Source organism: Spea bombifrons, chromosome 11 (assembly GCF_027358695.1).
Source record: "Spea bombifrons isolate aSpeBom1 chromosome 11, aSpeBom1.2.pri, whole genome shotgun sequence".
NCBI lineage: Eukaryota > Metazoa > Chordata > Amphibia > Anura > Pelobatidae > Spea > Spea bombifrons.
The window spans coordinates 33,244,303-33,269,805 of record NC_071097.1 but is presented as its reverse complement, the minus strand read 5'-3'; the positions used below and the strand labels follow the sequence as shown (position 1 = coordinate 33,269,805).

General features: G+C 37.5%; 1 protein-coding gene across 1 annotated transcript; it reads left to right on the top strand.

Moving 5' to 3' along the window:
• Positions 1-502: 502 nt before the first annotated feature.
• Positions 503-25,503, top strand: LOC128468306 (alpha-2-macroglobulin-like protein 1). Its single transcript, XM_053449995.1, has 36 exons — positions 503-570; positions 952-1,135; positions 1,450-1,612; positions 1,899-1,951; positions 2,148-2,168; positions 2,628-2,784; positions 3,499-3,583; positions 3,871-4,021; positions 4,499-4,613; positions 4,755-4,861; positions 5,341-5,505; positions 6,113-6,322; positions 6,900-6,972; positions 7,285-7,430; positions 7,671-7,826; positions 10,742-10,912; positions 11,107-11,233; positions 11,469-11,550; positions 11,921-12,146; positions 12,482-12,605; positions 12,822-12,943; positions 16,427-16,478; positions 17,034-17,117; positions 17,610-17,786; positions 19,216-19,297; positions 19,594-19,750; positions 20,848-20,922; positions 21,237-21,399; positions 21,501-21,682; positions 22,558-22,773; positions 22,886-23,010; positions 23,545-23,635; positions 24,116-24,184; positions 24,585-24,687; positions 24,910-24,946; positions 25,364-25,503. The coding sequence occupies exons 1-36, from the start codon at positions 503-505 to the stop codon at positions 25,392-25,394; spliced, it is 4,350 nt and encodes a 1,449-aa protein (XP_053305970.1). The 3' UTR covers positions 25,395-25,503.

Below are 25,503 nucleotides of genomic sequence, written 5' to 3'. Positions count from 1 at the left end.
CACTAGAAACAAAATACTGTCCAGCATCCCCTCCCCCACACTAAAAACAAAATGCTGTCCCCCACTATAGAAAGAAAGAATTGTCCAGAAATATACCCCCCATAATGGTAACAAAACACTGTCCAGCATCCCCTTCCCCACAATGGAAGCCACACTCTCAGCAGTCTTTCTCTCACTCTTTCTCGCTTTCTCTTCTTCTTTCTTTTTCTCTTTTTCACTCTCTATTTCTCTCTCTTTCTCCCTCTCTCTCTCTCTCTCTCTCTCTCTCTCTCTCTCTCATACAATGTTCTGTGACTTCCATCACGTTCGTCTCACATAAACAAGTAAAATGTCTGATGTTTGTGCTGAAATCCCGCAGTTCCGGCCAAAACTTTCCCCTTAGAGGGACCTTTGAATTGTGAACTTATTCGGAATTAGCCAAGAAAAAAAAACAAAAAATCACGCTCCTCCTACGTTCCCAATGTTATAAACTGGAGGATAGTTACAAAACTAGGAATGAACCATGAAGTTTGTCCTATTATCGATCTGTCTGTCTGTCTTGGACTACACATTCACCGAGGCTTCGGAACCGTAAGGGAATCAACAAATGCCTAAATTTAACGAAATGATACAGAAAAGGGCTGTCATCCGGTTGCTTATTGACCAGAAATCCATGTGGCCGGCTGAGTGTTGCAGGATTTGTAGCTGGATGACAAGGCTCTGGTTGATATTTGAAACTGTAGCGAGACTCTTAAGTGATAAAGAAACGGAACAGAATCAACATTGTATTTTTAACACTTTTATATATATATATATAAAGGTATTAGCCTTTCTAGATTGTATATCCCCTTAAGCAGGAGATAAGAACATGTTATTGTGTTATGATATTAAGATTTTGTTATGGATAGCTTATTATGTTATATTGATTTTGTGGGATGTGACGTACGTCATCACTTCTCCTGCTTCTTACAGTTATTATGTCATCACCGTACCATCCCAGATGCATCATCCATCCGTAGAAACAGTCTGCGCCACTTTCCTCTACCTAAAGGACGAAATAAATATTAAACTGGAGCTGTACCGGGATGAACATTCTTACCTGCTGGCTGAAGATAAAATTAGTCTCCCCAATTACTTTCGTTGTTTCCTTTTTGAGGTGAGTAGAAGGTCTACGACTTGAATGCCAAGAAGATAACAACAACACACTGGTCTAACTGGTTTTGCTTCTCAAACTATATTTACATTTTACAGACTGCACATTATCTGCTAAAATGTTATATTTCACTACATGTACAAGAAGAAATTATACTCTCAATGTGGTTCAATGGTAATCTTAGAATTCTTTCACCTGATGACCTCAAAACCTAGACCATGTCCTCCAAACCGGCTTGTGAATGGACGTATGGAAACACACACAGCATTCGTGATTTATTCTATGTCTTATCGGATCGTTCTTATGACCCGCTTCAGGTTCCTTTTGTGAAAGGAGGGGAAAAGCAAGTCTGGTTTTTCCACATCTCAGCGCAAGGAGAGAACATCAACATCAACCAAACCAAGAAGGTCCTACTGGTCAAAGGAAAGCCTATGACCATCATCCAAACCGATAAACCCCTCTACAAACCCGGGCAGACAGGTAGAGTTTTATAATTTTGTAAAGGTTTCATCCTCCGTATCCATGCCATGGTCCACGTGATATCGTCGTCCGGCTAGTGACTCTATTCAGTGGAACTTTAAAACCAGAGTTAGTAATTTCATGGACTGCAGCGTCCGGGACACATCAGCGGCTCGCACTGCATAGAAGTCAGCGGTCAGAATTATATAGTGGGAAAAATACCTGCGCTATTAAGAATAATGTATATATAATTTATATATATATATATATATATATATATATATACATATATCTTTTTTTATTCTAGTGAAGTTCCGGGTGGTTACTGTGGATAAAGATTTCTATGCTCGCGATGATAAGGTAACGTAATTACAAAAAAAAAGTGATTAACAGTGGCATTGAATACTCATAAGGACTCATAAGGACTTAATTTTAGATTTTAAATATAGCTTTCCCCATCCAAGTTTTTCCGCTAGATTGTTGCGTAAGACTAACTGTATATCCGATAATATTAGAATTTTGCATGACCCTTCTTTCTTTCTTATTTTTTTTCTAGTACCCGCTGGTGGAGCTCCGGGTAAGTACGGAAACACCGCTTGACATTTTTTTAAATAATTTTTTTTTTTAACTCCCTCATCTGAAGGACGGCTGTACGTTTTTTGTTTTTATTAAACAATAAATGTTGTCACGTGTAACAAAGTGTCAGTAGAATTCTACTCTTGATAAGAGATGTTGGATAAAGACCCCTTTCAATCCCTATCTTGTGTTATGTGTTTAAAAAGAACACAAAACAAAAAAAAAAGAACAAAAATTAATTTGTGCATGCAGAATGAAAACATTTATGGGCTTACGTAAACGTCAAATATCCCCTCAATAACTTCCGCAATCTCAGGTTTTGGTGTAAAGATATCATAATGTTGTTAGTCCTGAAACGTCAAAATAATCCACTCAGTAGAAAATAAAATAAGACTACACTATATATAAAATAAAAACATTAAAGCAACAGCAACATGGTTCTTTCAATGTCTTCAAACAGGACCCAAATGGAAACCGTATTGGTCAGTGGTTGGATGTCTCACCTGTACAAGGAATTGCAGACTTCACCTTTCCCTTGGCAGAGGAGCTAACACTTGGAGAATATACGATTACAATTCCCAATCAGTTTGTGAAATCTTTTTCAGTTTCTGAGTATGGTAAGTGTGCCGTGTGATAGAGAATGGACCTTCTAATTCAATGGTGTCATCAGACCAAAGAAGTAGGGAAGTCTATAGAGAATGAGTATGTGTCGTATTCTATATCATCCTTTCTAGTTGTTCTCCTATTGTAACTTACAGCCTTCTGGAATTATATAGAAGGACAATAAATACATGTAGTTTGATCCTATTAGTCCGTTCTGTACTTTTGGATTATTGAAAAAGTAAGAGAAAGGGCAACTGGAAGAGCTGCAGGAGAGCTGCAAGAATCAGGTTTGGCGTCAGTAAGGGAATGGAACACATGAGCAAGATGTAACAATAAGGATTGTAATTAGAAGTTCCGAGGGAAAACCATGGAAGAAAAAGGGAGAAAAAGAGAGTAATTAGAAATCGTTACAATGAGTCACAAGACGCAGGTTATGACATCTGGCAACCAAATATAGAACATTATCAATTTTTCTTGTCCGTGTGGCTATTAAATTATATGATACAAATATTGTCATACTAGTGGGTACATTCCTAGTTATCTTTAAGTAACATTCTGTTTTTCATGCGATTTAAATAAAGGTTACGCTTGAACCTCTCTGGCGACTATTCTCGTTACTCTCTTTGTTGCTTTAGGGAACAAAATGTTTTGTAGGAGTATATAAGGCTATGGAACAGAACATGTTTATATTATATAAAATATCTTGTTATCACTTCCATTCCCTATAGTACCAAAGAGGTTTGAGGTCAATATTTTTCTGCCATCAAGAGATGCCCTGACAGATGACATTTTTACAGTAAAAGCTTGTGGAAGGTAAGACAACCCAAAGTCCCATCTCCTCTTACATACCCACAGTCATGCTACCATTATCCAACCTGCACATGACTGGCAGAACCGTGCCGGACCACCGACATCGGCCATCTCAAAAGACTTTTAACGGGCGGCAGCATTCTCGCTACTATTCACTCTAACACTAACATTATGTGTATCTCAGACTAATTCTCACACAACTATGAAACAATGTGTACAATAATAAACAAAACAAAACTTTAGAAACCCCAAAACTATAGAAACTACCACATTCTGATGATCTTCTCCAGATATAACTATGGGAAGCCAGTCCTGGGCTCCATTACCTTCTCTATCTGTCTGCAAGCGAACAACCCATGGGAAGTTTTATTTGAAGATGTTGAAGAAGATGATATGAAGGCAGGGAACAGTGAAATGTGTCAAAAGATATCAGCTGAACAGGTGGGCATGCAGCTGACCAGCCTATCAATGTTAGGAAACAGTCATCAATGTGTAATGAAATGTTGGCCGTACATGGATAAAGCATGGAGGGGTGACCATCTAGCTATACGTGTTAACGTAAATATAAACTATCCGTAACTACATTTATTTATTAAAACTTGTCCTTTAGCTTTTTTTGGCCAATCGGTGTAAATGTTTTGGAGATGTTTCATTTATTTAAATTATATCCCAGGGAACAAATGACCTTTGTGACAGATCCAGTTTAATCTGACATTTAAATCTGGTGGGTCGTGAAAGGTTGAACATCTCAAGGTTTCAGATAAAACAGACAGCAGTTTCATTGTTGAATACTAAGAAATCACTTTTGCTGTAAAAAGATGGAAAAATCTATCAGTTTATGAGATAACAAAAGTTAAGTGGTTGTTACATCTAGTGTTTTTTTTCTTCACTCTCTACGATTTTTCCATTCCTTTGCAGACTGATAGCAGAGGCTGCGTTTCCAAAAACATCGACCTTCGCCTATTCAATTTCTCAAACTCAGATTCTGAACAACACTTAAATATCTCATGCGTTCTAACAGAAGACAGCACTGGTGAGTATCCCATAAAAAAGGAATCATCAAGACATGGATTTATTAAACGTTGAAGTGTTTCAGTTTTAAAAGCTAGAATATCATATACATTATGACGAAACCCTGGTAACATTTTCCTATTCTCTATTTAATTCTTCACAGGCCACATGGAGACTGCATCAACCACGATCTCCGTAGATAACCTTCAACAAATGTATTTTGTAGATGTTGAAAGCTATTACCAAAAGGGAATTCCTTTCAGTGGAATGGTGAGCATGACCAAGACTATCGATCAGTCGACGAGAGGGTATCTGTAAGAGGGTATGAAATAATATTGAGTTGTAAAAGAAAGACAGATTAAAGTGTCATAAAACAACAACCCAGGTCTGGTATTATGTCACAAAAAACACTTTTGCGTATATTAATGTTTCCGAGACGTACGTTTCCTCCTGGTAACACACAAATAGAATTATTTACACCATCAGCCTTAGCATCAAAGCAAAATCATACAGTCACGGCTGCGGAAAACGAAACAGACGACAAATGGTAGTGCCGATAAGAATGCGTGCGCATGAGGGAGCAGGGTGATAGCAACAATGTATCAACATGATCTGAACTACTTAAGCTTAAAAAAAAAGAGACTAAATACAAGAAAAAAGTAAGAATGTATGAACACAGAAAGAGAATGGGTAGATAAACAGTTAATGGAGAAGCTCATCATTCTGTACTTTTTTTTGACCCATTTTAGGTGCACGTCAAGGGCAGAGAAGGACGTCCTAAGCGAAACACCACTGTTTTCCTGGAAGTGAATGTTGATGACATTGAATTAAACATGGTTTTTTTGACCAATGACAAAGGAATTGCACATTTTAAACTCGACACATCAGAATGGAATGACTTAGTGTCACTCAGGGTGAGAGGGCTTATATGAACCTTGAGTCATAATCTCATGTATATTATTATTTTATCTTTAGACACTTGAGAAAATCAGGTTTCAGTATGTTTAAAAGGATGTACCTATGCTTATATACTATGTATTTTAGTCTACTTTATGTATGTTAATTTAACTCAAATTTTGTGGCAGGTGGGTTATTTTATAAACATATTTCCACATAAATGGACAGTTAAATGTCCCTGGCACCCCATTAAAGAAGAATTCATATTAAATTGCCTGTGAGTAAGCCTCTATGAATACTCTCATTCTTCAAAACAAAAAAAAACAAACTTACCTAAATGACCTAAAAAGAACATTAAAAATCATGACTATAATAATGACAACATGATGACAATATGGTTACATTTACAATAGTTAAGAAGGATATATATTACTTTAAGCTCCATCCTTGCCCTGGATGAATAGAGTTAGGGCATATACTGTTTCTACATTTCACTTTATGCTTGTTATCACTTAATTAATTAATGTACATACTGTAACTATGAGTACTGCCGCTTGAATATAAACCGTATCTTTTTTGTTTCAATCGACTGAAATGAATACACATTGCATTTTGTGTCTGCAGGCTAAGTTTTCATTGGATGAAGATGAAAATATTTTTTCGGAAGCATTCATGTGGTTGTACCCCTTTTACTCTGAGAGTAACAGCTTCCTGAAGGTGGAGAAAATTTCATATCCGCTATCTTGTGACACTGAGCAACCAATCAGAGTGGAATATGTCATCAACATGAAGGATCTTGGTCCCAATTTTGACCATCTTTCCTTCTTCTACATGGTAAATCTTTTTTTTTTTTTTTTCTGTTTTTCACCATTTTATTGGCAATAATGTGAAAAATACACGTTATGGAACAATAAATCCACGGAGATATATAAACTAAAAGTGACACCTTGAAAGTCCGAAAGGTGGGACTTCGTCCAAAACAGAGCATTTATGTTCTAACGTAAGAGCTTATTAGCCGATGCTTCTATTGATGAATTTGATTCATGGCTGGAAAATGAAACGCTGATTTTAAGGGAAAATCGGTCAGTGACTAAAGTTGGAGAAATATGATATCAGCCTTGAAAGAAGTGAATTGCTTTATTATTTTAGTTGAAACATTGTAGTTCATATTCAAATTCTGCTCTAGTAGGCCCCACATCTATGGACATGAAATACATTTCTATCATTGCATTGCTTTTAACCCCTTAATGACAAAGCCCGTACATGTACGGGCTCAAAATGCATTGTTTTCAATGGGTTTAGGGATCACCCATTGTCCTTAAGGGGTTAATATTTTATTTTTAATGTATTTTTTTTGTTCGACTTGCCATGATGTAATACATATTTCGGTCACATTTTGTTATTTCTGCAGATACTTGCTAAAGGTGGAATCAATGGTCATGGGGAATACAAATTAAATGTTGCAGGACAGTGGAATGGCTCACGTGAGTAAATACAGATCAAGTTACTTGGTACAAAGATGGAACCGCATTTCGTTTGCTTATGCTATAGAGGGTAACTTCTAATTTTCAATTTGGTAAGTGAACAATTTACATTTCTAACTATTCTATGAAGATATATTATTGCACAAATGCAGAAAAAGTGCGTATTGCATTTATATGGTTAATCCATAAATTGTATTATTCACAAAGTCTCTGAGAGCCCTGAGCCCCTTTAGTTGAATACGAAGTAGGCTCTCAACATGGCAAGGGATGTCCTCTGCCCGCGTGCTCATTCTGTACGCCTGTCGCTTGCAGCGCTGCAAGGCTCATTCATACTGAAGATCCCTGTCGCCATGGATCTGATTCCCGAAGCCACACTTATGGTTTTCACCGTATTACCTAACGGAGACGTGGCGGCTGACCGGGCAAAATACGCAATCCCAACGTGCTTCAGAAACAAGGTTAGAGGTGGCAAAAAGGTGGAGGCGACTGAAAAAAATCCTAAACTAAGAAGAATATTACAGATATAATATATATTCTTAAACTGATAGTTTTAAAAAGTATAGGAATCCATAAATGGTATATTTAACACAAAATACATTATAATATACACTTTGGGTAATCACGGAGCCTCATAATGCATTCCTCTACCATTAATCCTTGTGTTATCTTTCCATGTCGATCACAATATTGTGGAACAGGTGGGAATTGAGTTCTCTGAGAAGAAAGTGCGACCCGGGAGAAAGGTGAACTTGGGAATCAGAGCCGAAGCCGGATCATTATGTTCCATCCGCTCTGTGGATAAAGGACTTTTGCTCCACCAGACTCATGAAAAAAGCACACTGTCCTCCACTTTGGTGAGATAAAAATCCACACAAAATGTCCACGTTAATGGTGAGATTCGTAAACACGGTCTACATACGCATGTAGCTCATAACAGCTAGAACTGAAGGCATTGCTGCTCTCATTTATGTATTACGTATAAATGTTGGGTTTCCTGATGTTTTCAGATTCTGCACTAACCACCACAACTAGGTTTGTCATCTTTTAAAACATATCCTTAAAAATAAAGAACTGGAAAGAACCTCATTAAGATGTTTTTTTTTCATGTGGACTTTGGAAACCAAACGTTTTTTCTGTTAACAAAATTAAAAATAAATATACTGTATACAGTAATATAACCCCCAGCACTGTATACAGTAATATAACCCCCAGCGCTGTATACAGTAATAACCCCCAGCGCTGTATACAGTAATATAACCCCCCAGCGCTGTATACAGTAATATAACCCCCAGCACTGTATACAGTAATATAACCCCCAGCGCTGTATACAGTAATATAACCCCCAGCGCTGTATACAGTAATATAACCCCCATCGCTGTATACAGTAATATAACCCCCAGCGCTGTATACAGTAATATAACTCCCAGCGCTGTATACAGTAATATAACCCCCAGCACTGTATACAGTAATATAACCCCCAGCACTGTATACAGTAATATAACTCCCAGCGCTGTATACAGTAATATAACCCCCAGCACTGTATACAGTAATATAACCCCCAGCCCTGTATACAGTAATATAACCCCCATCGCTGTATACAGTAATATAACCCCCAGCATTGTATACAGTAATATAACCCCCAGCGCTATATACAGTAATATAACCCCCCAGCCCTGTATACAGTAATATAACCCCCATCGCTGTATACAGTAATATAACCCCCAGCATTGTATACAGTAATATAACCCCCAGCGCTGTATACAGTAATATAACCCCCAGCACTGTATACAGTAATATAACCCCCAGCACTGTATACAGTAATATAACTCCCAGCGCTGTATACAGTAATATAACCCCCAGCACTGTATACAGTAATATAACCCCCAGCACTGTATACAGTAATATAACCCCCCAGCGCTGTATACAGTAATATAACCCCCAGCGCTGTATACAGTAATATAACCCCCAGCGCTGTATACAGTAATATAACCCCCAGCGCTGTATACAGTAATATAACCCCCAGCGCTGTATACAGTAATAACCCCCAGCGCTGTATACAATAATAACCCCCAGCGCTGTATACAGTAATATAACCCCCCCAGTGCTACATACAGTAATATAACCCCCAGCGCTGTATACAGTAATATAACCCCCAGCGCTGTATACAGTAATATAACCCCCAGCGCTGTATACAGTAATATAACCCCCAGCGCTGTATACAGTAATATAACCCCCCAGCGCTGTATACAGTAATATAACCCCCAGCACTGTATACAGTAATATAACCCCCAGCGCTGTATACAGTAATATAACCCCCAGCACTGTATACAGTAATATAACCCCCAGCGCTGTATACAGTAATATAACCCCCAGCGCTGTATACAGTAATATAACCCCCAGCGCTGTATACAGTAATAACCCCCAGCGCTGTATACAGTAATATAACCCCCAGCGCTGTATACAGTAATATAATCCCCAGCGCTGTATACAGTAATATAACCCCCCGCGCTGTATACAGTAATATAACCCCCAGCGCTGTATACAGTAATGTAACCCCCAGCGCTGCATACAGTAATATAACCCCCAGCATTGTATACAGTAATATAACCCCCAGCGCTGTATACAGTAATATACCCCCCAGCACTGTATACAGTAATATAACCCCCAGCGCTGTATACAGTAATATAACCCCCAGCGCTGTATACAGTAATGTAACCCTCAGCGCTGCATACAGTAATATAACCCCCAGCGCTGTATACAGTAATATAACCCCCAGCGCTGTATACAGTAATATAACCCCAGCGCTGTATACAGTAATATAACCCCCAGTGCTGTATACAGTAATATAACCCCCAGCGCTGTATACAGTAATATAACCCCCCAGCACTGTAAACAGTAATGTAACCCCCAGCGCTGTATACAGTAATATAACCCCCAGCGCTGTATACAGTAATATAACCCCCCAGCGCTGTATACAGTAATATAACCCCCAGCGCTGTATACAGTAATGTAACCCCCAGCGCTGTATATAGTGCTGAATTGCACTTTTTAGTGATCTCTTGGGGTTCACCCAAAAAAACAACAGAAGTGTTATCTGATTGTAATAATAATTTTTCTGGTAGGAGTTCCCCTTTAAACAAAAGTTCGATTAGTTAATTTCTGTCTGGTGCTATAGCTAGGTTACTAATCTGTATATTAGTCGACGTATTAATACCTAAATTAGTCAATTTTTCTCTTGGTCACTACGCTTTACACTATATATACACTATATACATATATATGTCGCCGTATATCCATTTCCAGCTACAATAGTCATTTACAACATTAAATATATAGTAGTTATATATATTTAATATTTATATATATATTTACCTTGAAATCATGGGCTGATTCTGGCCCTGGAAAGCGGGAATTTGAGGCTCTGATACAGACTGTTTAAGTCTCCCTATTACGTTAATTTATAGATTACATGGTTAGGTGACGCCAACCCTTTCAACCTCACCTTAAATTTCATAAAGATATCATAGAGTGTGATTCAAAAAAATATATATAAATACATAAATAATTGTATTTTCTCTTTGGTCTGATTCATTGTGGTTTTTTTTTGCTTAACTTTCAGTTCTAGTTATATTAAATGTATTTATTGAAACAAAATTCACGGACAGGACTCAATTACTGTTATTTTTATTGTGATTTTTTTTTTTACATAAAATGTATGATTTTATAGTTAACGTAAAAGACTTCTGTGTCTTTTTTTTTTAACGCAAAGGTTGAAATAATGTCAAGGATGTTTCAGATGGACAAAAATGGCTTCCTGTATGCGATAGAAGACTTTGAGAAGTATCCGTGCCTGGAGAGGGAATCCCAGTCAACGTCAGAAGGCCTCAAGATGGAGGCTCCATGGTTCCAGAGTGAACCCGACGTATATAACTTGTTTAAGGTACGAATTATATTTATATATAAACATTAACCTTTAACTTACCACACCATTCGCGATCTCTGTAATTTTTTAAAAATTTAATATTTTAACTATAATTTTATAAAGATCGGGCAAAAAAACCCACACAAGCTTATTTGCATGAAATTACCCCAATTCTTTATCCCCTCACTTTTCTTATACTCATTTTAAAACAGGGAAGTGGTCTCAAAATATTCACCAACACGAAGATCCGTAAGCCGGTGTCATGTTTGGTTTCGAAATTCACTTTACGAATGTTTAATAAAAAACAGTCGTTCGTTGAGGATACAGATCCCCCTGTTAGTAAGTAATTTATTATTATTATTAACATTATTATTATTATTTTTTTATTGTTTTATATAGCGCCATCAAATGATGTCAATTACATAGTCGTTATCACATTCTTCAAGGTGTATTTAAATGGCATGGCATGCGCGGTTTCCCCTGTTGGGATATGTACCAGTCTACCCCGTCTACATGGTTCATTTTCCATTAGTTCTTTTTTTTTTTTACTTATTTTGATGTCTCCTTTCCACAGATTCAAGTGAAGAGAATCCAGAAGATTTCCAGACGAGGACGTTCTTCCCAGACACGTGGTTATATGACCTGGTGGTTGTAGGGTAAGGGTCAATGTTTTGTGATCTCTACAGCATGGAATGTAGGGTGATCTAGAACAGCTAAGCATGTAGAATAACCAGAACCTAGAACTAGTAGAGGATGTTGATGAATAATGTTATCTGGTATAAATAATGTTTTTTTATGATTGGAGTCACTTAAACCGTATGTACAGGGAGGTTATAAAGCACATTCTTAAAAACACAGTTTTAGCAATTTTTTTAATGAAAATTGAAGGAAGTGATAAAAAATAAACATTTTATGTGGCTACTTAGGTTGAAACAAGTACAGAATGCTTGGTATTTTTGCAATATGGATGATGTTCATCAGCAAAATGAAGTGAAATGTTCTTGCACTTCCTTTTATCTCTTGCAGACGACAGGGCCATTCCCTGTTAAACGTGACAGCACCCGATAGTATCACCAAGTGGGTGACGGATGCCTTCTGCCTCGGGAAGTCGGGCTTTGGAGAGATAAATGATGTGGAACTCACCACTTTCAAGCCTTACTTCATTGACTTGACCCTACCCTACTCCGTGGTCTTGGGAGAGGAGTTTCCGCTCACCGCCCTGGTCTTCAGCTATCTAAAGCGGTGCATGGTGGTAAATAACCAGCGTGGCAGGGTGATGGTTTTATGCCCCAGAGTCCCAACTGGCATAGAAATTAGACAACACATCTCCTCTGTCTAAATTATTAATAGTCAGACTCGCAAAAATGTTGACTCATAACTAAGTTATTCTGTATTGTTCAATGTATGACATCACTATGAAGTCACGGAACATATAATGACATCATTATATTTTACGAATCGTCATGTGAACAAATAACCAATCTACCACACTGTACAAAAATGTTTATTTCATGCTGCTTTATACGTGTCTTGCCCATTTCTCGTTATTGCACCGGTAATCACAGAACTATTGTCTTTCGGCAATAGGTGATGGCGTCCCTTCCTGATTCGATGGAGTATACTATTGTCCATGGTACAAAGAAGCAGTACAGCTGCCTCTGTGCAGATCAGTCTAGCAGCTTTACCTGGAACGTAACTGCGACAAAAATAGGTAACGCAGAATGAACTCAAAAAAGCATCTCATAGACTGAAAACAATGGTGTTAAATACATGGCGGCTTGTAAATTAGTTTAAAATTCAATTTTCTACTATATGTAGCCGACACGTTTCTACAAATAGCTTTAAAACATAATTTAAAAAATATTTAAAAATAGCCATTACTGCCAGAAGTATACGTAATAGTGGTGTTGCTGTTTTCATGTCTAAGGGACCATCAAAGTCCAGGTGAGAAGCACCACCTGGAAGCAAGAGGGAGGCTGCGTCGGAACGGACTTTGAGCAGAAAAAGAAATATCGTTCTGACTCAGTGGGAAAAAACATCAAAGTGAAGGTGAGATGAGAGATGTCACTAAATTACATCATTAGAGGAGCTGCAAAACCATAAAAAAGCACAAATCTGCCCTAAATCTACCAGTGGCAAAGGCTATTGTAACATAGTAACATAGTAACATAGTAACATAGTAACATAGTAACATAGTAACATAGTAACATAGTAACATAGTTCATAAGGTTGAAAAAAGACCAAAGTCCATCAAGTTCAACCTATATACATATTGTGTCCCTACCGTGTTGATCCAGAGGAAGGCAAAAAACCCTTATGAAGCAGATGCCAATTGCCCCATACCAGGGGGAAAATTCCTTCCCGACTCCAAATATGGCAATCAGAATAAATCCCTGGATCAACGTTCTGTCCCTATTAATCTACTATCCATAACTTGTAATATTATTGCTTTCAAGAAACACGTCCAGGCTCCTTTTAAACTCTTTTATTGAGTTTACCATTACCACTTCCTCTGGCAGAGAGTTCCATAGTCTCACCGCTCTTACTGTAAAGAACCCCCGTCTGTGCTGGTGTAGAAACCTTCTTTCCTCCAGCCGTAGAGGATGTCCCCTTGTTATAGATACCGTCCTGGGTATAAATAGGTCCTGGGAGTGATCTCTGTACTGCCCCCTTATATATTTATACATAGTTATTAAGTCCCCCCTAAGCCGTCTTTTTTCCAAACTAAATAACCCTAATTCTGATAATCTTTCTGGGTACTGCAGTCCTTCCATTCCCCTTATTACTCTGGTTGCCCGTCTTTGAACCCTCTCCAGCTCCACTATATCTTTCTTGTACACTGGTGCCCAGTACTGTACACAGTATTCCATGTGTGGTCTGACTAGTGACTTGTACAATGGTAGAATTATTTCCTTGTCGTGGGCATCCATGCCCCTTTTGATGCACCCCATGATTTTATTTGCCTTAGCAGCAGCTGCCCGACACTGGTCGCTACAGGTAAATTTACTGTTAACCAAGACTCCTAAGTCCTTTTCCATCTCAGTCGTCCCCAGTGTTTTCCCATTTAATACATATTCCCAGCCTGGATTTTTCTTCCCCATGTGCATAACCTTACATTTATCTGTGTTGAACCTCATCTGCCACATCCCAGCCCAAGCCTCCAACCTATGCAGATCCATTTGTAATCGTGCACTGTCCTCTATTGTGTTAACCACGCTACAGAGCTTAGTATCGTCTGCAAAGATTGATACTTTACTATACAATCCCTCTACAAGGTCATTAATAAATATATTAAAAAGAATAGGACCCAAAACTGACCCCTGTGGTACCCCACTAGTAACAGTCACCCACTCAGAGTATGTACCATTAATAACCACCCTCTGTTTCCTATCACTGAGCCAGTTACTTACCCACATACACACATTCTCCCCCAGCCCAAGCATTCTCATTTTATGTACCAGCCTTTTATGTGGCACCGTATCAAATGCTTTGGAAAAATCAAGATATACGACATCCAGCGATTCTCCCCGATCCAGTCTAGAACTCACCTCCTCATAAAAGCTGATCAGGTTAGTTTGACAGGACCGATCCCTTGTAAACCCATGCTGATATGGAGTCATACATTTATTTTCATTGAGATACTCCAAAATAGCATCTCTTAGGAAACCCTCAAACAGTTTACATACAACAGAAGTTAAACTAACAGGCCTATAATTCCCCGGGTCACTTTTTGTCCCCTTTTTGAATATTGGCACAACATTTGCAATGCGCCAGTCCTGGGGAACAGACCCGGTCACTATAGAGTCCTTGAATATTAGAAATAGGGGTCTGTCTATTACATTACTTAACTCCCTTAGAACGCGGGGGTGAATGCCATCTGGACCTGGTGATTTGTCTATTTTGATTTTTTTTAGGCGGCACTGTACTTCTTCCTGGGTTAGACAGGCGACATGTACTGGGGCATTTATCTCATCCTGCTGTATATTACCTGGTATTTCATTTTCCTCTGTGAATACAGCAGAGAAGAATATATTTAATAGATTCGCTTTTTCCTGATCCCCGTCTATAACGTCTCCCTCATTACTTTTTAAGGGGCCGACGCTTTCATTTTTAACCTTTTTACTATTTATATAGTTAAAGAACATTTTGGGGTTTGTTTTACTCTCTTTGGCAATGAGTCTTTCTGTCGCCACTTTTGCTGCTTTTATCTGATTTTTACATATTTTATTTTTTTCCCGATAGCTTCTTAGTGCTTCCTCACTGCCTTCCTGTTTTAGTAGCTTAAATGCCTTTTTTTTGCCATTTATTGCCACCTTTACATTTTTATTTATCCACATTGGTTTTCTCTTGCTCCTGACACTTTTATTCCCATACGGTATGTACTTTTCACAGTGAGAATTTAAGATATTTTGAAAAATCTCCCATTTAGTATCTGTGCTTTTGTTTTTGAGGACATTTTCCCAATTTACAGTGTTAAGGGCTTCTCTTAGTTGATCAAACTTTGCCTTCCTAAAGTTCATAGTTCTTGTGGCTCCTCTAAGAGTTCCCTTATTGAACGACAAGTTATAATGTATTATATTGTGATCACTATTTCCTAGGTGCCCTCTGACCTGCACATTAGTTACTCTGTCAGGTCTGTTGGTTAATATTAAGTCCAGTAGAGCGCCCCCTCTGGTTGGGTCCTGTACCATTTGGGACAGATAATTATCTTTACTTATAGTCAGAAAGCGGTTTCCTTTATGAGATTCACAGGTCTCGGTTTCCCAGTTTATGTCGGGATAGTTAAAGTCCCCCATAATAACCACCTCATTGTGATTTGCTGCCTTGTTTATTTGCTTTAATAATTGATCTTCTGCTGCTTCAATTATATTTGGTGGCTTATAGCAAACCCCGATCAGTATTTTATTATTTTTCTTACCGTATATTTCTACCCATAATGACTCCACATCATCATTTCCCTCACATATATTCTCCCGCAGTGTGGCCTTTAGGCTGGACTTTACATAAAGGCAAACTCCTCCCCCTTTTCGTTTTTTTCGATCCTTCCTGAATAGACTATAACCCTGTATGTTAACCGCCCAGTCATAGCTATCATCCAACCATGTCTCTGTTATACCCACTATGTCATAATTTTCTGCAGACATTATTAACTCCAGTTCGCCAGTTTTATTGGTCAGGCTTCTGGCATTAGTAAGCATACAATTTAGAGGTGTATGGTTTTTTCTCCTATCAAGCCTATCCCTATTAACTATTCTAACCCCTCCCTCCGCTCCACCCCCAGGTACATTTATATGCCCCAGCTCTCTATCTATACTATCTTCCCCTTCTATATTGTAGTTTCCCTCCCCCCCTTTCCCTAGTTTAAACACTCCTCCACCCTTCTGGCCATCTTCTCCCCGAGTACAGCTGCACCCTCCCCATTGAGGTGCAGCCCTCTGTTCATACAGATTGATATATGTTGTGTTGTGCTTTATTTATTTAAGTTGTGCTTTTGTTAATTGTTTTATGATTAATATATGTTTTTTTTTATAGCCCAGGGGGGTCCTAGAAGAACACACACAGACATTCCTGCTTTGTCCATCAGGTATGTCAGATATGCTTAATAAAATTCTGTAAATTGTTATGTTATATACTACTTCTTATGTCCGGTCTACCCATTGTACAGCGCTACGGAATATGATGGCGCCATATAAAACAATAAATAATAATAATTCCCCAGACTTTCTATTGAATTTTTTTTTTTTTTTTTTACTTTTTCACTTACACTTTTTTATTACCCATTCTTCTCTGCCATGTTGGTTAGTAGACAAGGGCAAAACTTTCAACATTTTAAACTGAATTTGTAATTCTAAAAATTGCTGAGAAAATCTGATTTTTTTTTATTCCTGTGGAAAAAACTGTGTCCGGAGTTTTTAGAGGTTTCACTCCATCTTCTTTTATATATCTACATTGAAAGTATTAAGTTGGTTAAGATAGTAGAGTAGCATTTAGAAATAGATAGAAAAGCAGATAATTAACATTTTAAAAGCCCCTCTAGTGCTAAAATATAGTAATTAAATGATGAACTTGTTATATTTTATATATTAAAATGAACATATGTTTTTCAAAACCAATCGTGTCCTTCTTGACCCTCCAACAGATAACAGCATACAAGAAGAAATACCATTAAAACTTCCGTATAATCTGGTGCCGGGCTCCGAGTATGCGCAGATCACGGTACTAGGTGAGGAGAGTCTGGAATATATTGGTTTAACGTGAGTGAGGAAGAGTGATTGGGAGTTTTAGGTGTTCACACACTCATAAAGCCTTTAGAACTAAGGTGAAAAATAAATGAGGGTCCATCTATTGTATTTACTTTATTTTACATGAGAAGAAACAGTGTAATAAAATAAAAAAAATACAATAAATCACAAAATAAAAATAGCACAAAAAATAAAAAGATGATTTTTATGTATGAGAATTGTGGGTTAAAATAAAGCATATGGGATCCAAAGATAGTATGTTATACTTGAAAACATTATTTTCATTTTATTATGTAAACTTTATATTTATATTTTTGGCTAAATTATGTTTTTATATTTCAGCTATGCACTAAGAGCCTAAATTGAGATATTTGGTTTACCTCTATTTTTTTTTGGTAGTATTAGACAGAACAGCTGAAAATATATGTTGGCAGATCTCTTTACCGGACATTTAAATCCTATATTTTTGGCAGGTGACATCATGGGAAGTGCCATTAATAATGTGGGGCAGTCCCTAAAATTGCCCTTTGGATGTGGTGAGCAGAATATGGTAAATTTCGCTCCAAATATTCATATCATGGAATATCTGCAGAGCACCAAGCAACTAACACCCCAACTTAGAGACACGGCTCTGGGATATCTAATCACAGGTTGGTGAGAAAAAATAACAGACCTACAAGTATATGTGGGAATGCCCTGGGGTGATGACCTCTTCTGGGGACGTGAAATAGTATAATTAATTTAGAAACCTATTTCAAGAGGACAAGGCTTAACTGATCAGAGAGATGAACCAGACAGCTGACTAGGCATAAAATGGCTAGCCAGCTTATACATTGTTAGTTCTGGACTTTGTATAATTATGTATATATATTTACAGTATCTATATACACCAATAACAAAAGTTCCACTTAAATTAAAAGGGGTAGTAGAAGTATTATTAAACACCCATCTACAGACACCAGACAAACCAGAAGGCTTGTTTTTCCCTCAGAAATGTCATGGTGCAGTCTATGTGGTTATTGCTATTTAATTACTATCTCTATATTTGCCACCAGCCCTGATTAACAAGTCTATCATTAAGGAATACAATGTTTTGCCCTAACCCGATCCATTATTAAATGTAGGAATTAAGTTTCCCAGTTGCAAAGGGGTGGTAGAAGCATTATGAAACACTCGTCTACAAACACCAGAAGGCTTGTTTTTCCCTCAGAAATCTCATGGTGCTGCCACAACCACAAAGGATTCTGGGTAGGCGCATGCAAATAAGGTCAACAATTACCACCTTTTGCCTCTATATCCACTTTATACATGGATCCCTTGAAAGTAATTGCTTACTGCACAGGACAGCCTTTAGACATAACTCACGTAAGAGATGCAAGACCCAGATCACCGCTCATGGACAGCTGTTTTTTTTCCGTGGGGGGACTGCTTAGATCCAGCCAGAAAGCCAGGGCCCAACAGCAACCTTGATCTGTACAACCTGCAGATGCAAAAGCCCTGCTGCTTTGTTCTTAATAGGACTCATCAACATGATATTAAGATACTGGCCTAATGCTTGAGGCTTGGTGTAGCCAAAAAATACCAATCACATAAGTTATGGTGGGTAAAGGTGATGGCAAACCCTTCCACTTAAATTAAAAGGGGTAGCAGAAGCATTATTAAACACTCATCTACAGACACCAGGCAAGCCAGAAGGTTTGTTTTTCCCTCAGAAATCTCATGGTGCTGCCACAACCACAAGGGATTCTGGGTGGGTGCATGAGCGGTGATCTGGTTATTGCATCTCTTCCTGAGTTTTGTCTAAAGGCTGTCCTGTACAGCGGGCAATTACTTTCAAGGGATCCATGTATAAAGTGGATATAGAGGCAAAAGGTGACCTTATTTGCATGTGCCTACCCAGAATCCCTTGTGGTTGTGGCAGCACCATGAGATTTCTGAGGGAAAAACAAGCCTTCTGGCTTGTCTGGTGTCTGTAGATGAGTGTTTAATAATACTTCTACTACCCCATATATATATATATATATATAAAAGGCAAAAGTTTAGCTGTTTGATACATAGAACACTTTTTTTTTCTTTTAGGGTACCAAAGACAGTTGCTGTTCAAACATGACGATGGCTCATATAGTGCATTTGGCAAAAAAGACATTGAGGGTAACACATGGTATGCGCCAGAAATTATAACACTGATTTATTAGCAGAGAAAAGTTAGAGAGAGGTGATTGTTACTAATGTTATTTTGGATGCATGGTGGGTAATCAGCGATCCCTGATTTGCTCTCTGTAGTTAAACCTTGACTCTCAGCCACCAACCGTATTATTTCTTTTCAGCTTAAGTCTTTTCGATAAGGATGTATTGGATGTTTAGGCAGGTTAATATAACTATCTCTACTGCTTTTAGATCTCTTGGCTAACTAGAGTCTGTATCAATGCAAAACTCCAAACTATCCTCCTTTTGTAGGCTCACGGCGTTTGTGGTGAGATCTTTCAGTCAAGCGCGAGAGCTCGTCTACATAGAAGAAAAACACGTTCAAGAAGCCGTGACGTGGTTGAGCAGCCAGCAGTTGCCCAATGGCTGCTTCCAAAGCGTTGGGACTTTGTTCAACAATCAACTGAAGGTGTCCATGCTATGATTACACTTATAAAATACGGGAGTAACGAGAGTTGTCTTGATGGTTCGCCAACCCGCTAATCATCATAAGACATGCTAGCGCTGGAATGGCAGAACACATGATCCTGAACACTGGGCATAAGCCAATGATAGTACAATAATAAAATGTGTAACATTCCAGATTATCTTTTTAAGATAATAACATTTTACACTACTACATTTTGGGTGAATATGGTAAAAAACTAAAGAAAACAAACTCACTGTCTAAATTTGCATATTTAATAAATCTAGTCTTAATAGCCTACCCTATGGCGAGTCCCTGCTGAAGAATGTCTAAAGTTTTAGTTGATGTGTGCCATTACAGAAGAAAAATAGACCAGGAACCAAAACGTGAGGCCAATGGAATCAATGCACCCAAGACTCATGGGCTTAATCAAATGAGCTCAAACTTGTTCCAGTGTCAGCAATTTAGTCCTCAAACAGTTTTTGTTTGTGGTTCACCCCAAGTGTAAAGGGGGGTTCAGACATGGATTTCCTTGCACATGTGCGTGGGGGGAATACCAGCTGTGCTCTGTTGATGAAGCCCATGATGATTGAGTATACAGTAAGGTTGTTGGTTCCCTTTATGCAGGGAAAATTTGTCTTGGGTCATGTGACTGATACGCTACAGGATTTTTCTTTGTGTGACCAAGATTATATTGTTTGTAAGAAAAATAAAAAAATACACTGTGCCAAAATAATTGAATACTTTATTAACCTATTAAGTTTGAGTGCTGTTTCATCACATTTACCTACATACTATTTTATAAACCTCATATATTATAGGTTTACTTTTTAGACCATTGCGATGACCAAGTGAAAGATAATTTGGTGGCTTTAAGATGATGAATATCAATTGAACATTTAAGAATTAACATAATAAAATATGTTATTTAAATTAGTTTTTTCTTAATTTACTCTTAATTTATCATTAAGAATCTTAATTTATTATATATTTATATAACCAAAACTAACAAAATTGTAAAACCACAGTATCCCAGTATGGACACTTCTTGATCACAAATTAATATATATATATATATAATAAAAAATATCTTTTTCCAGAGTGGAGTGGATGATGAAGTCACATTTGCTGCCTACATAACTATCGCTCTACTGGAAAGTGGAATTGTGTATAATGTGAGTTCTTTCTATTGTTTTATGAAATAACATACTGGGTTGATAATGGCAATCTCAGAATATACTGTATATAATCATTCTGTAAATGGGAACTGTTGGAGGTTCATGGAAGAACTGAGTATATTTACACTACTTTTGAATAAATTAATATAAAACGCATAACATAACCACTTGGTAATGTGTGTTTTTTAGTTGTATGACGATTAATTTAATCTGTTGAACAGAGAGGTAGAACTTTGTGAAATGTTAACAGGTTCTTGAGATGTTTTACATCTCACCTGCGATGGAGATTGGATAATATTGTCTGTTTCTAGAGTAGCGTTGTGGAGAACAGCTTGAAGTGCTTGAAGAATGCGACAAACAATGTAAACAACACCTATAGCCAAGCTCTTCTGGCCTATGCCTTTACGTTGACAGGAGACAGTAGTCTCAGACATCATATGTTGGGTCTCTTGGAGAAGAAAGCAATAAGGAAAGGTAAGGGGATACCATTACTATCATAACTTTGTGATCATGTAACAGACTCATGGTATCTAAGCTTCTCTCACTTTTCTATTTTATTTTTATATTTCATTTAGACGGAAGCAAGCACTGGGCTGTGGAGTCCAGCGACAGTGGAGGCATTGAGGTGTCCTCGTATGTTCTTCTGGCTTTACTCTCAGATAAAACAGTTTCCCACAAAGATATTGAGGAGAGTTCACGTATTGTCAGCTGGGTTATCAAACAACAAAATCCATGGGGAGGATTTGCTTCCACCCAGGTAAGACCTTTTTTAATATGTACTCACTTCAATTACAACAAGCGAAGGTTTATATCACAAAAGAGCAACACGTATGTTGTTATAAGTTCTTTTCTGATTTGACCACATCCTTTTCCATAACTAATTATGAGTCAAAATACACAGTTAAAGTCCATTGGTGAGAAAGAACTTCTGCCTTTCAGTATTAATCTGGGACACTGCTCATTGTATGTTTCCTTTTTTTCATAAAGGTGGTTGTTATGCAAAGTTTTAAAGGTGGTTTTATCTCGATAGCAATGTTCTTGATGATTGGATTTAATGATGAGGCTACTTTTGAAACTTCATACATAATCATATGTTTTTTGGTACTATGTTATGGTCTAGTAACTACAGATACACACCCAATCATATATTAGTTCAGCTGTGCAAGGATTTACCATATAATGCTATAAGATTTGGGTGAGGCTACCATAAGACACCACTAGATGTCACTAAAGAATGCACAATATTTATAACTACAGGCCCAGTAAATGATATCCTTCAGAACTAGCATTACATAGGTTAGGGAGAGTAAAGGTGATGGAAAATCCTTCCGCTTAAATTAAAGAGGGTAGTAGAAGTATTATTAAACACTCATCCACAGACACCAGACAAGCCAGAAGACTTGTTTTTCCCTGAAAAATCTCATGGTGTTGCCACAACTGCAAGGGATTCTGGGTAGCCACATGCAAATAAGGTTAACAATTATCACCTTTGCCACTATATCCACTTTATATATGGATCCCTTGAAAGACCTGTGATTAGAATTGTTCTTATACTTGAATGTGTCATTATTTTGAGTATAAACATTATTGATATTATTACAACATTTGTAAAAAGTTTTTTTTTTGTTTTAGGACACTGTTGTGGCTCTTCATGCTCTGTCTAAATATGCAAAAGCTACGTTTACCGAGAATAGGGATGTCAAAGTCAAAGTCCATTCAAGTTCAGGGTTTCAAAAGCATTTTGTCGTGGACAAGTACAAAAGTTTACTTCTTCAACAAGAACCACTGCCCGATATCCCGGGGACATATACAGTAGCAGCAACCGGGAGAGGCTGTGTGTATGTACAGGTAAGCGATACCACATTCTATATATAACATATGTGCTAAGGCAAGTTTTTGTTTTTAGCTTTGATATAATTCATTGTTTAGTGAATAAATCATTTTGTGCATCACTCTTCAGGCTCATCTGAAATACCATGTCCTCCTTGCTAAATCTGTTACTTATTTTGCTCTGATTGTGAGGACGCAGCCCACAGCCTGTCTCCTCGCAGCGCAGAAGAGCTTTGAGATACTCGTGGAGGTCAGGTGAGGAAAAAAAAAAAAGGGTCTTGGGTGCAACTAATATGATAGAAAACTCAATAGAAGGCATGCATTTATTATTAGCTGTTCTAGATTTATATCCCGCATGCATCTAGACACAAAGAGATGGGGTTAACATTGATGGTGTAAAGATACCCCACCTAGATGTGTCAAATATGCTTAAAGTTGGGAAATTCTATACATGTTTTACACTACCAATCTAAAGCTTGGGGTCACTATGAAAGTTCCTTGTTCTTGAAAAATGCAAATGTTGTCCATTAAAATAACATAAAAATGGATCAGAAATTCAGCACAGGCAGGGTTAATGTTGTAAATGATTTTTAATGGAATCTCTTCATAGGCATATGGAGGCCTTTCATCACTCCCACCACTCCCATGTTCCAATAGCCCTTTATCACTAGATAGAGCTTGTTGTTGAAACGCATCCCTTGTTACATGATAACTTCCACATCTGCCATTACAATCCCAGAAGCGGTCAGCCTGCGCTTGTTTTGTCCATTATTCCTTTTTTCTTTTTAGTTACTGTGGGAATCGAATTTCATCAAACATGGCGATTGTGGAGGTAGAACTTCTATCAGGATTTATATCATCTAAGGGAAGCATTGAAAAGGTGAGCACTGAGTATGACAATGCTGCATGTTCTTTGAAGTTATTTATTTACAGATATTTGGGTTTTGAATGATCTTACTTGCTTACAGGTGCTTAAAATTGCCGGCAACATAGTATCTTCATTATTCTGTGATCAGAATTTACATATGCAAAATATTCTATCACATACACAACATATGTTCAAGAAATTGACATGTGATCTGTGTTATTACTTTGTTACATTCTTAGCTAATAAATTAATGGGTTTCAGTTTCATGAAGCATGCTTGGCTTTGTTTAAATAAATTAACTTTAAGTGTTGGTGGAATTCAGCCATTTCAGTATCTCGTCAATCGCCCAAAATGATGTTCTTTGTTTTGTTCTTCACATCGTTCCTGGAGTTTTGTGACGCTCTCCTCTGTTTTTTTGCTCAATTGTTCTTTTTTGGTTCAGTTATTTTATTAGAGACTGATATTAAATTGTCTAATTTACTGTTTCTCCAGTTAGAGAAGAATCCACTTGTGAAGAAAACCGAGGTGACTGCAGAAAAAGTCACAATGTACTTGGAAGAGGTGATAAATGGTTTATTTGGTGATATTTAAGTTGTATTCTTATAGATCTGGAGACTTTCTTCTTACCTACAAGTTTAGCTTCCTTATGAGCCTTCTAACTCATCCAACATCCGATCTCTACTCCCTATCTCCAGTTCTAGATACAAATACTGTTTATTAAATCCCCTTTGATGGGGTTGAAGTTGCTCTTGGAAAAAATATTTAAATATAACATGATTGAAATTAAGAAAATATCACGATCCCCGCAAAGAGAACCAACAATGACATTATAAGCCAGCAGAGATAATCGGTAGCTTTACCACCACCAAGTCCCCAGTTCATGAAGACATGAAGAAACAAGGCAAACTTTATACCCCCAAAAATTAGGAACTTTAAATGACTTTCGTCTCTTCTCCGGCAGCTGAAGCATGAAACAGAGCAGTTTTCCTTATTCGTTGAGCAAGAAACTCCAGTGAAAAACCTGCAGCCAGCAAATGTTCTGGTTTATGATTATTATGATCCAGGTACGTGAGGGCAGCTGTATATCCAAACATATCCTTTCCATGAGGACCGGTATTAGAGCCATTTGGGTAACACATTTGGAATCTTCACGATTGGGGATTAAAGGGTTAATATTTCTAAAGACTCATGGCCGGCTCATTTAAAAAAGTTGTTATATATATATACGCTATTTATTTTTCAAGGAAAATTGTTGTTAACCAATACAGTGTTCCGTCCTGTTTCAGGTGAGCATGCCGAGGCAGAGTATAACTCTCCCTGCCGGTAAGGAACATGGCCGCTGATTGTTTTTTTTTTTTTTTTTTTTTTTTTTTTTTTTTTTTTTTTTTTTAAGTTTATTAAAACCCTTTTGGGTTATGTGTTTATGCATTTAACCGTCAGAGGAATACAAACGGTGATTTGTAGCTGTGGAAAATTACTTTATATTTTCGTCTCCGGCGCCTTATTTCTATTCTGCTGATAGATGCCCCATTGAGGTATCTGCTTTGGGGGATTTAGGGTATTTTGGGATTACCCAGGTAGATCGCCTGCAGGGACACTTTGTTAATGAATCAAAGTGTTTCTTCCAAAATCATACAGTAACCCTGTTCATCAGCTTTTTTTTCCATTTTTTTTTTCCATTTCTTGGTTTTATTATTTTTTATATTATTTGCTCTGAGATTTTGTTTTTTTTTTTTCCAGTAAAACACAAGATCCGGTAATATTACTTTAGAGATGAAGCCAATAAAAGTGAAACAATCCAACTTTGGGATCCGTTTGTAAGCTGCATATGTCTTCTGTGTTTCTTTCTGAAATAAGAGCAATAAAAAGCACAAAACATC

What these genes read in the sequence shown, in the direction of transcription:
- LOC128468306 (XM_053449995.1), top strand. Translation starts at nt 503, where the DNA reads ATGAAGTTTGTCCTATTATCGATCTGTCTGTCTGTCTTGGACTACACA. An exon ending in ATGACTTAGTGTCACTCAGG is followed by an intron (nt 5,506 to 6,112) that starts GTGAGAGGGCTT and finishes TTGTGTCTGCAG; the next exon opens with GCTAAGTTTTCATTGGATGA. An exon ending in GAGGCTGTGTGTATGTACAG is followed by an intron (nt 22,774 to 22,885) that starts GTAAGCGATACC and finishes ATCACTCTTCAG; the next exon opens with GCTCATCTGAAATACCATGT.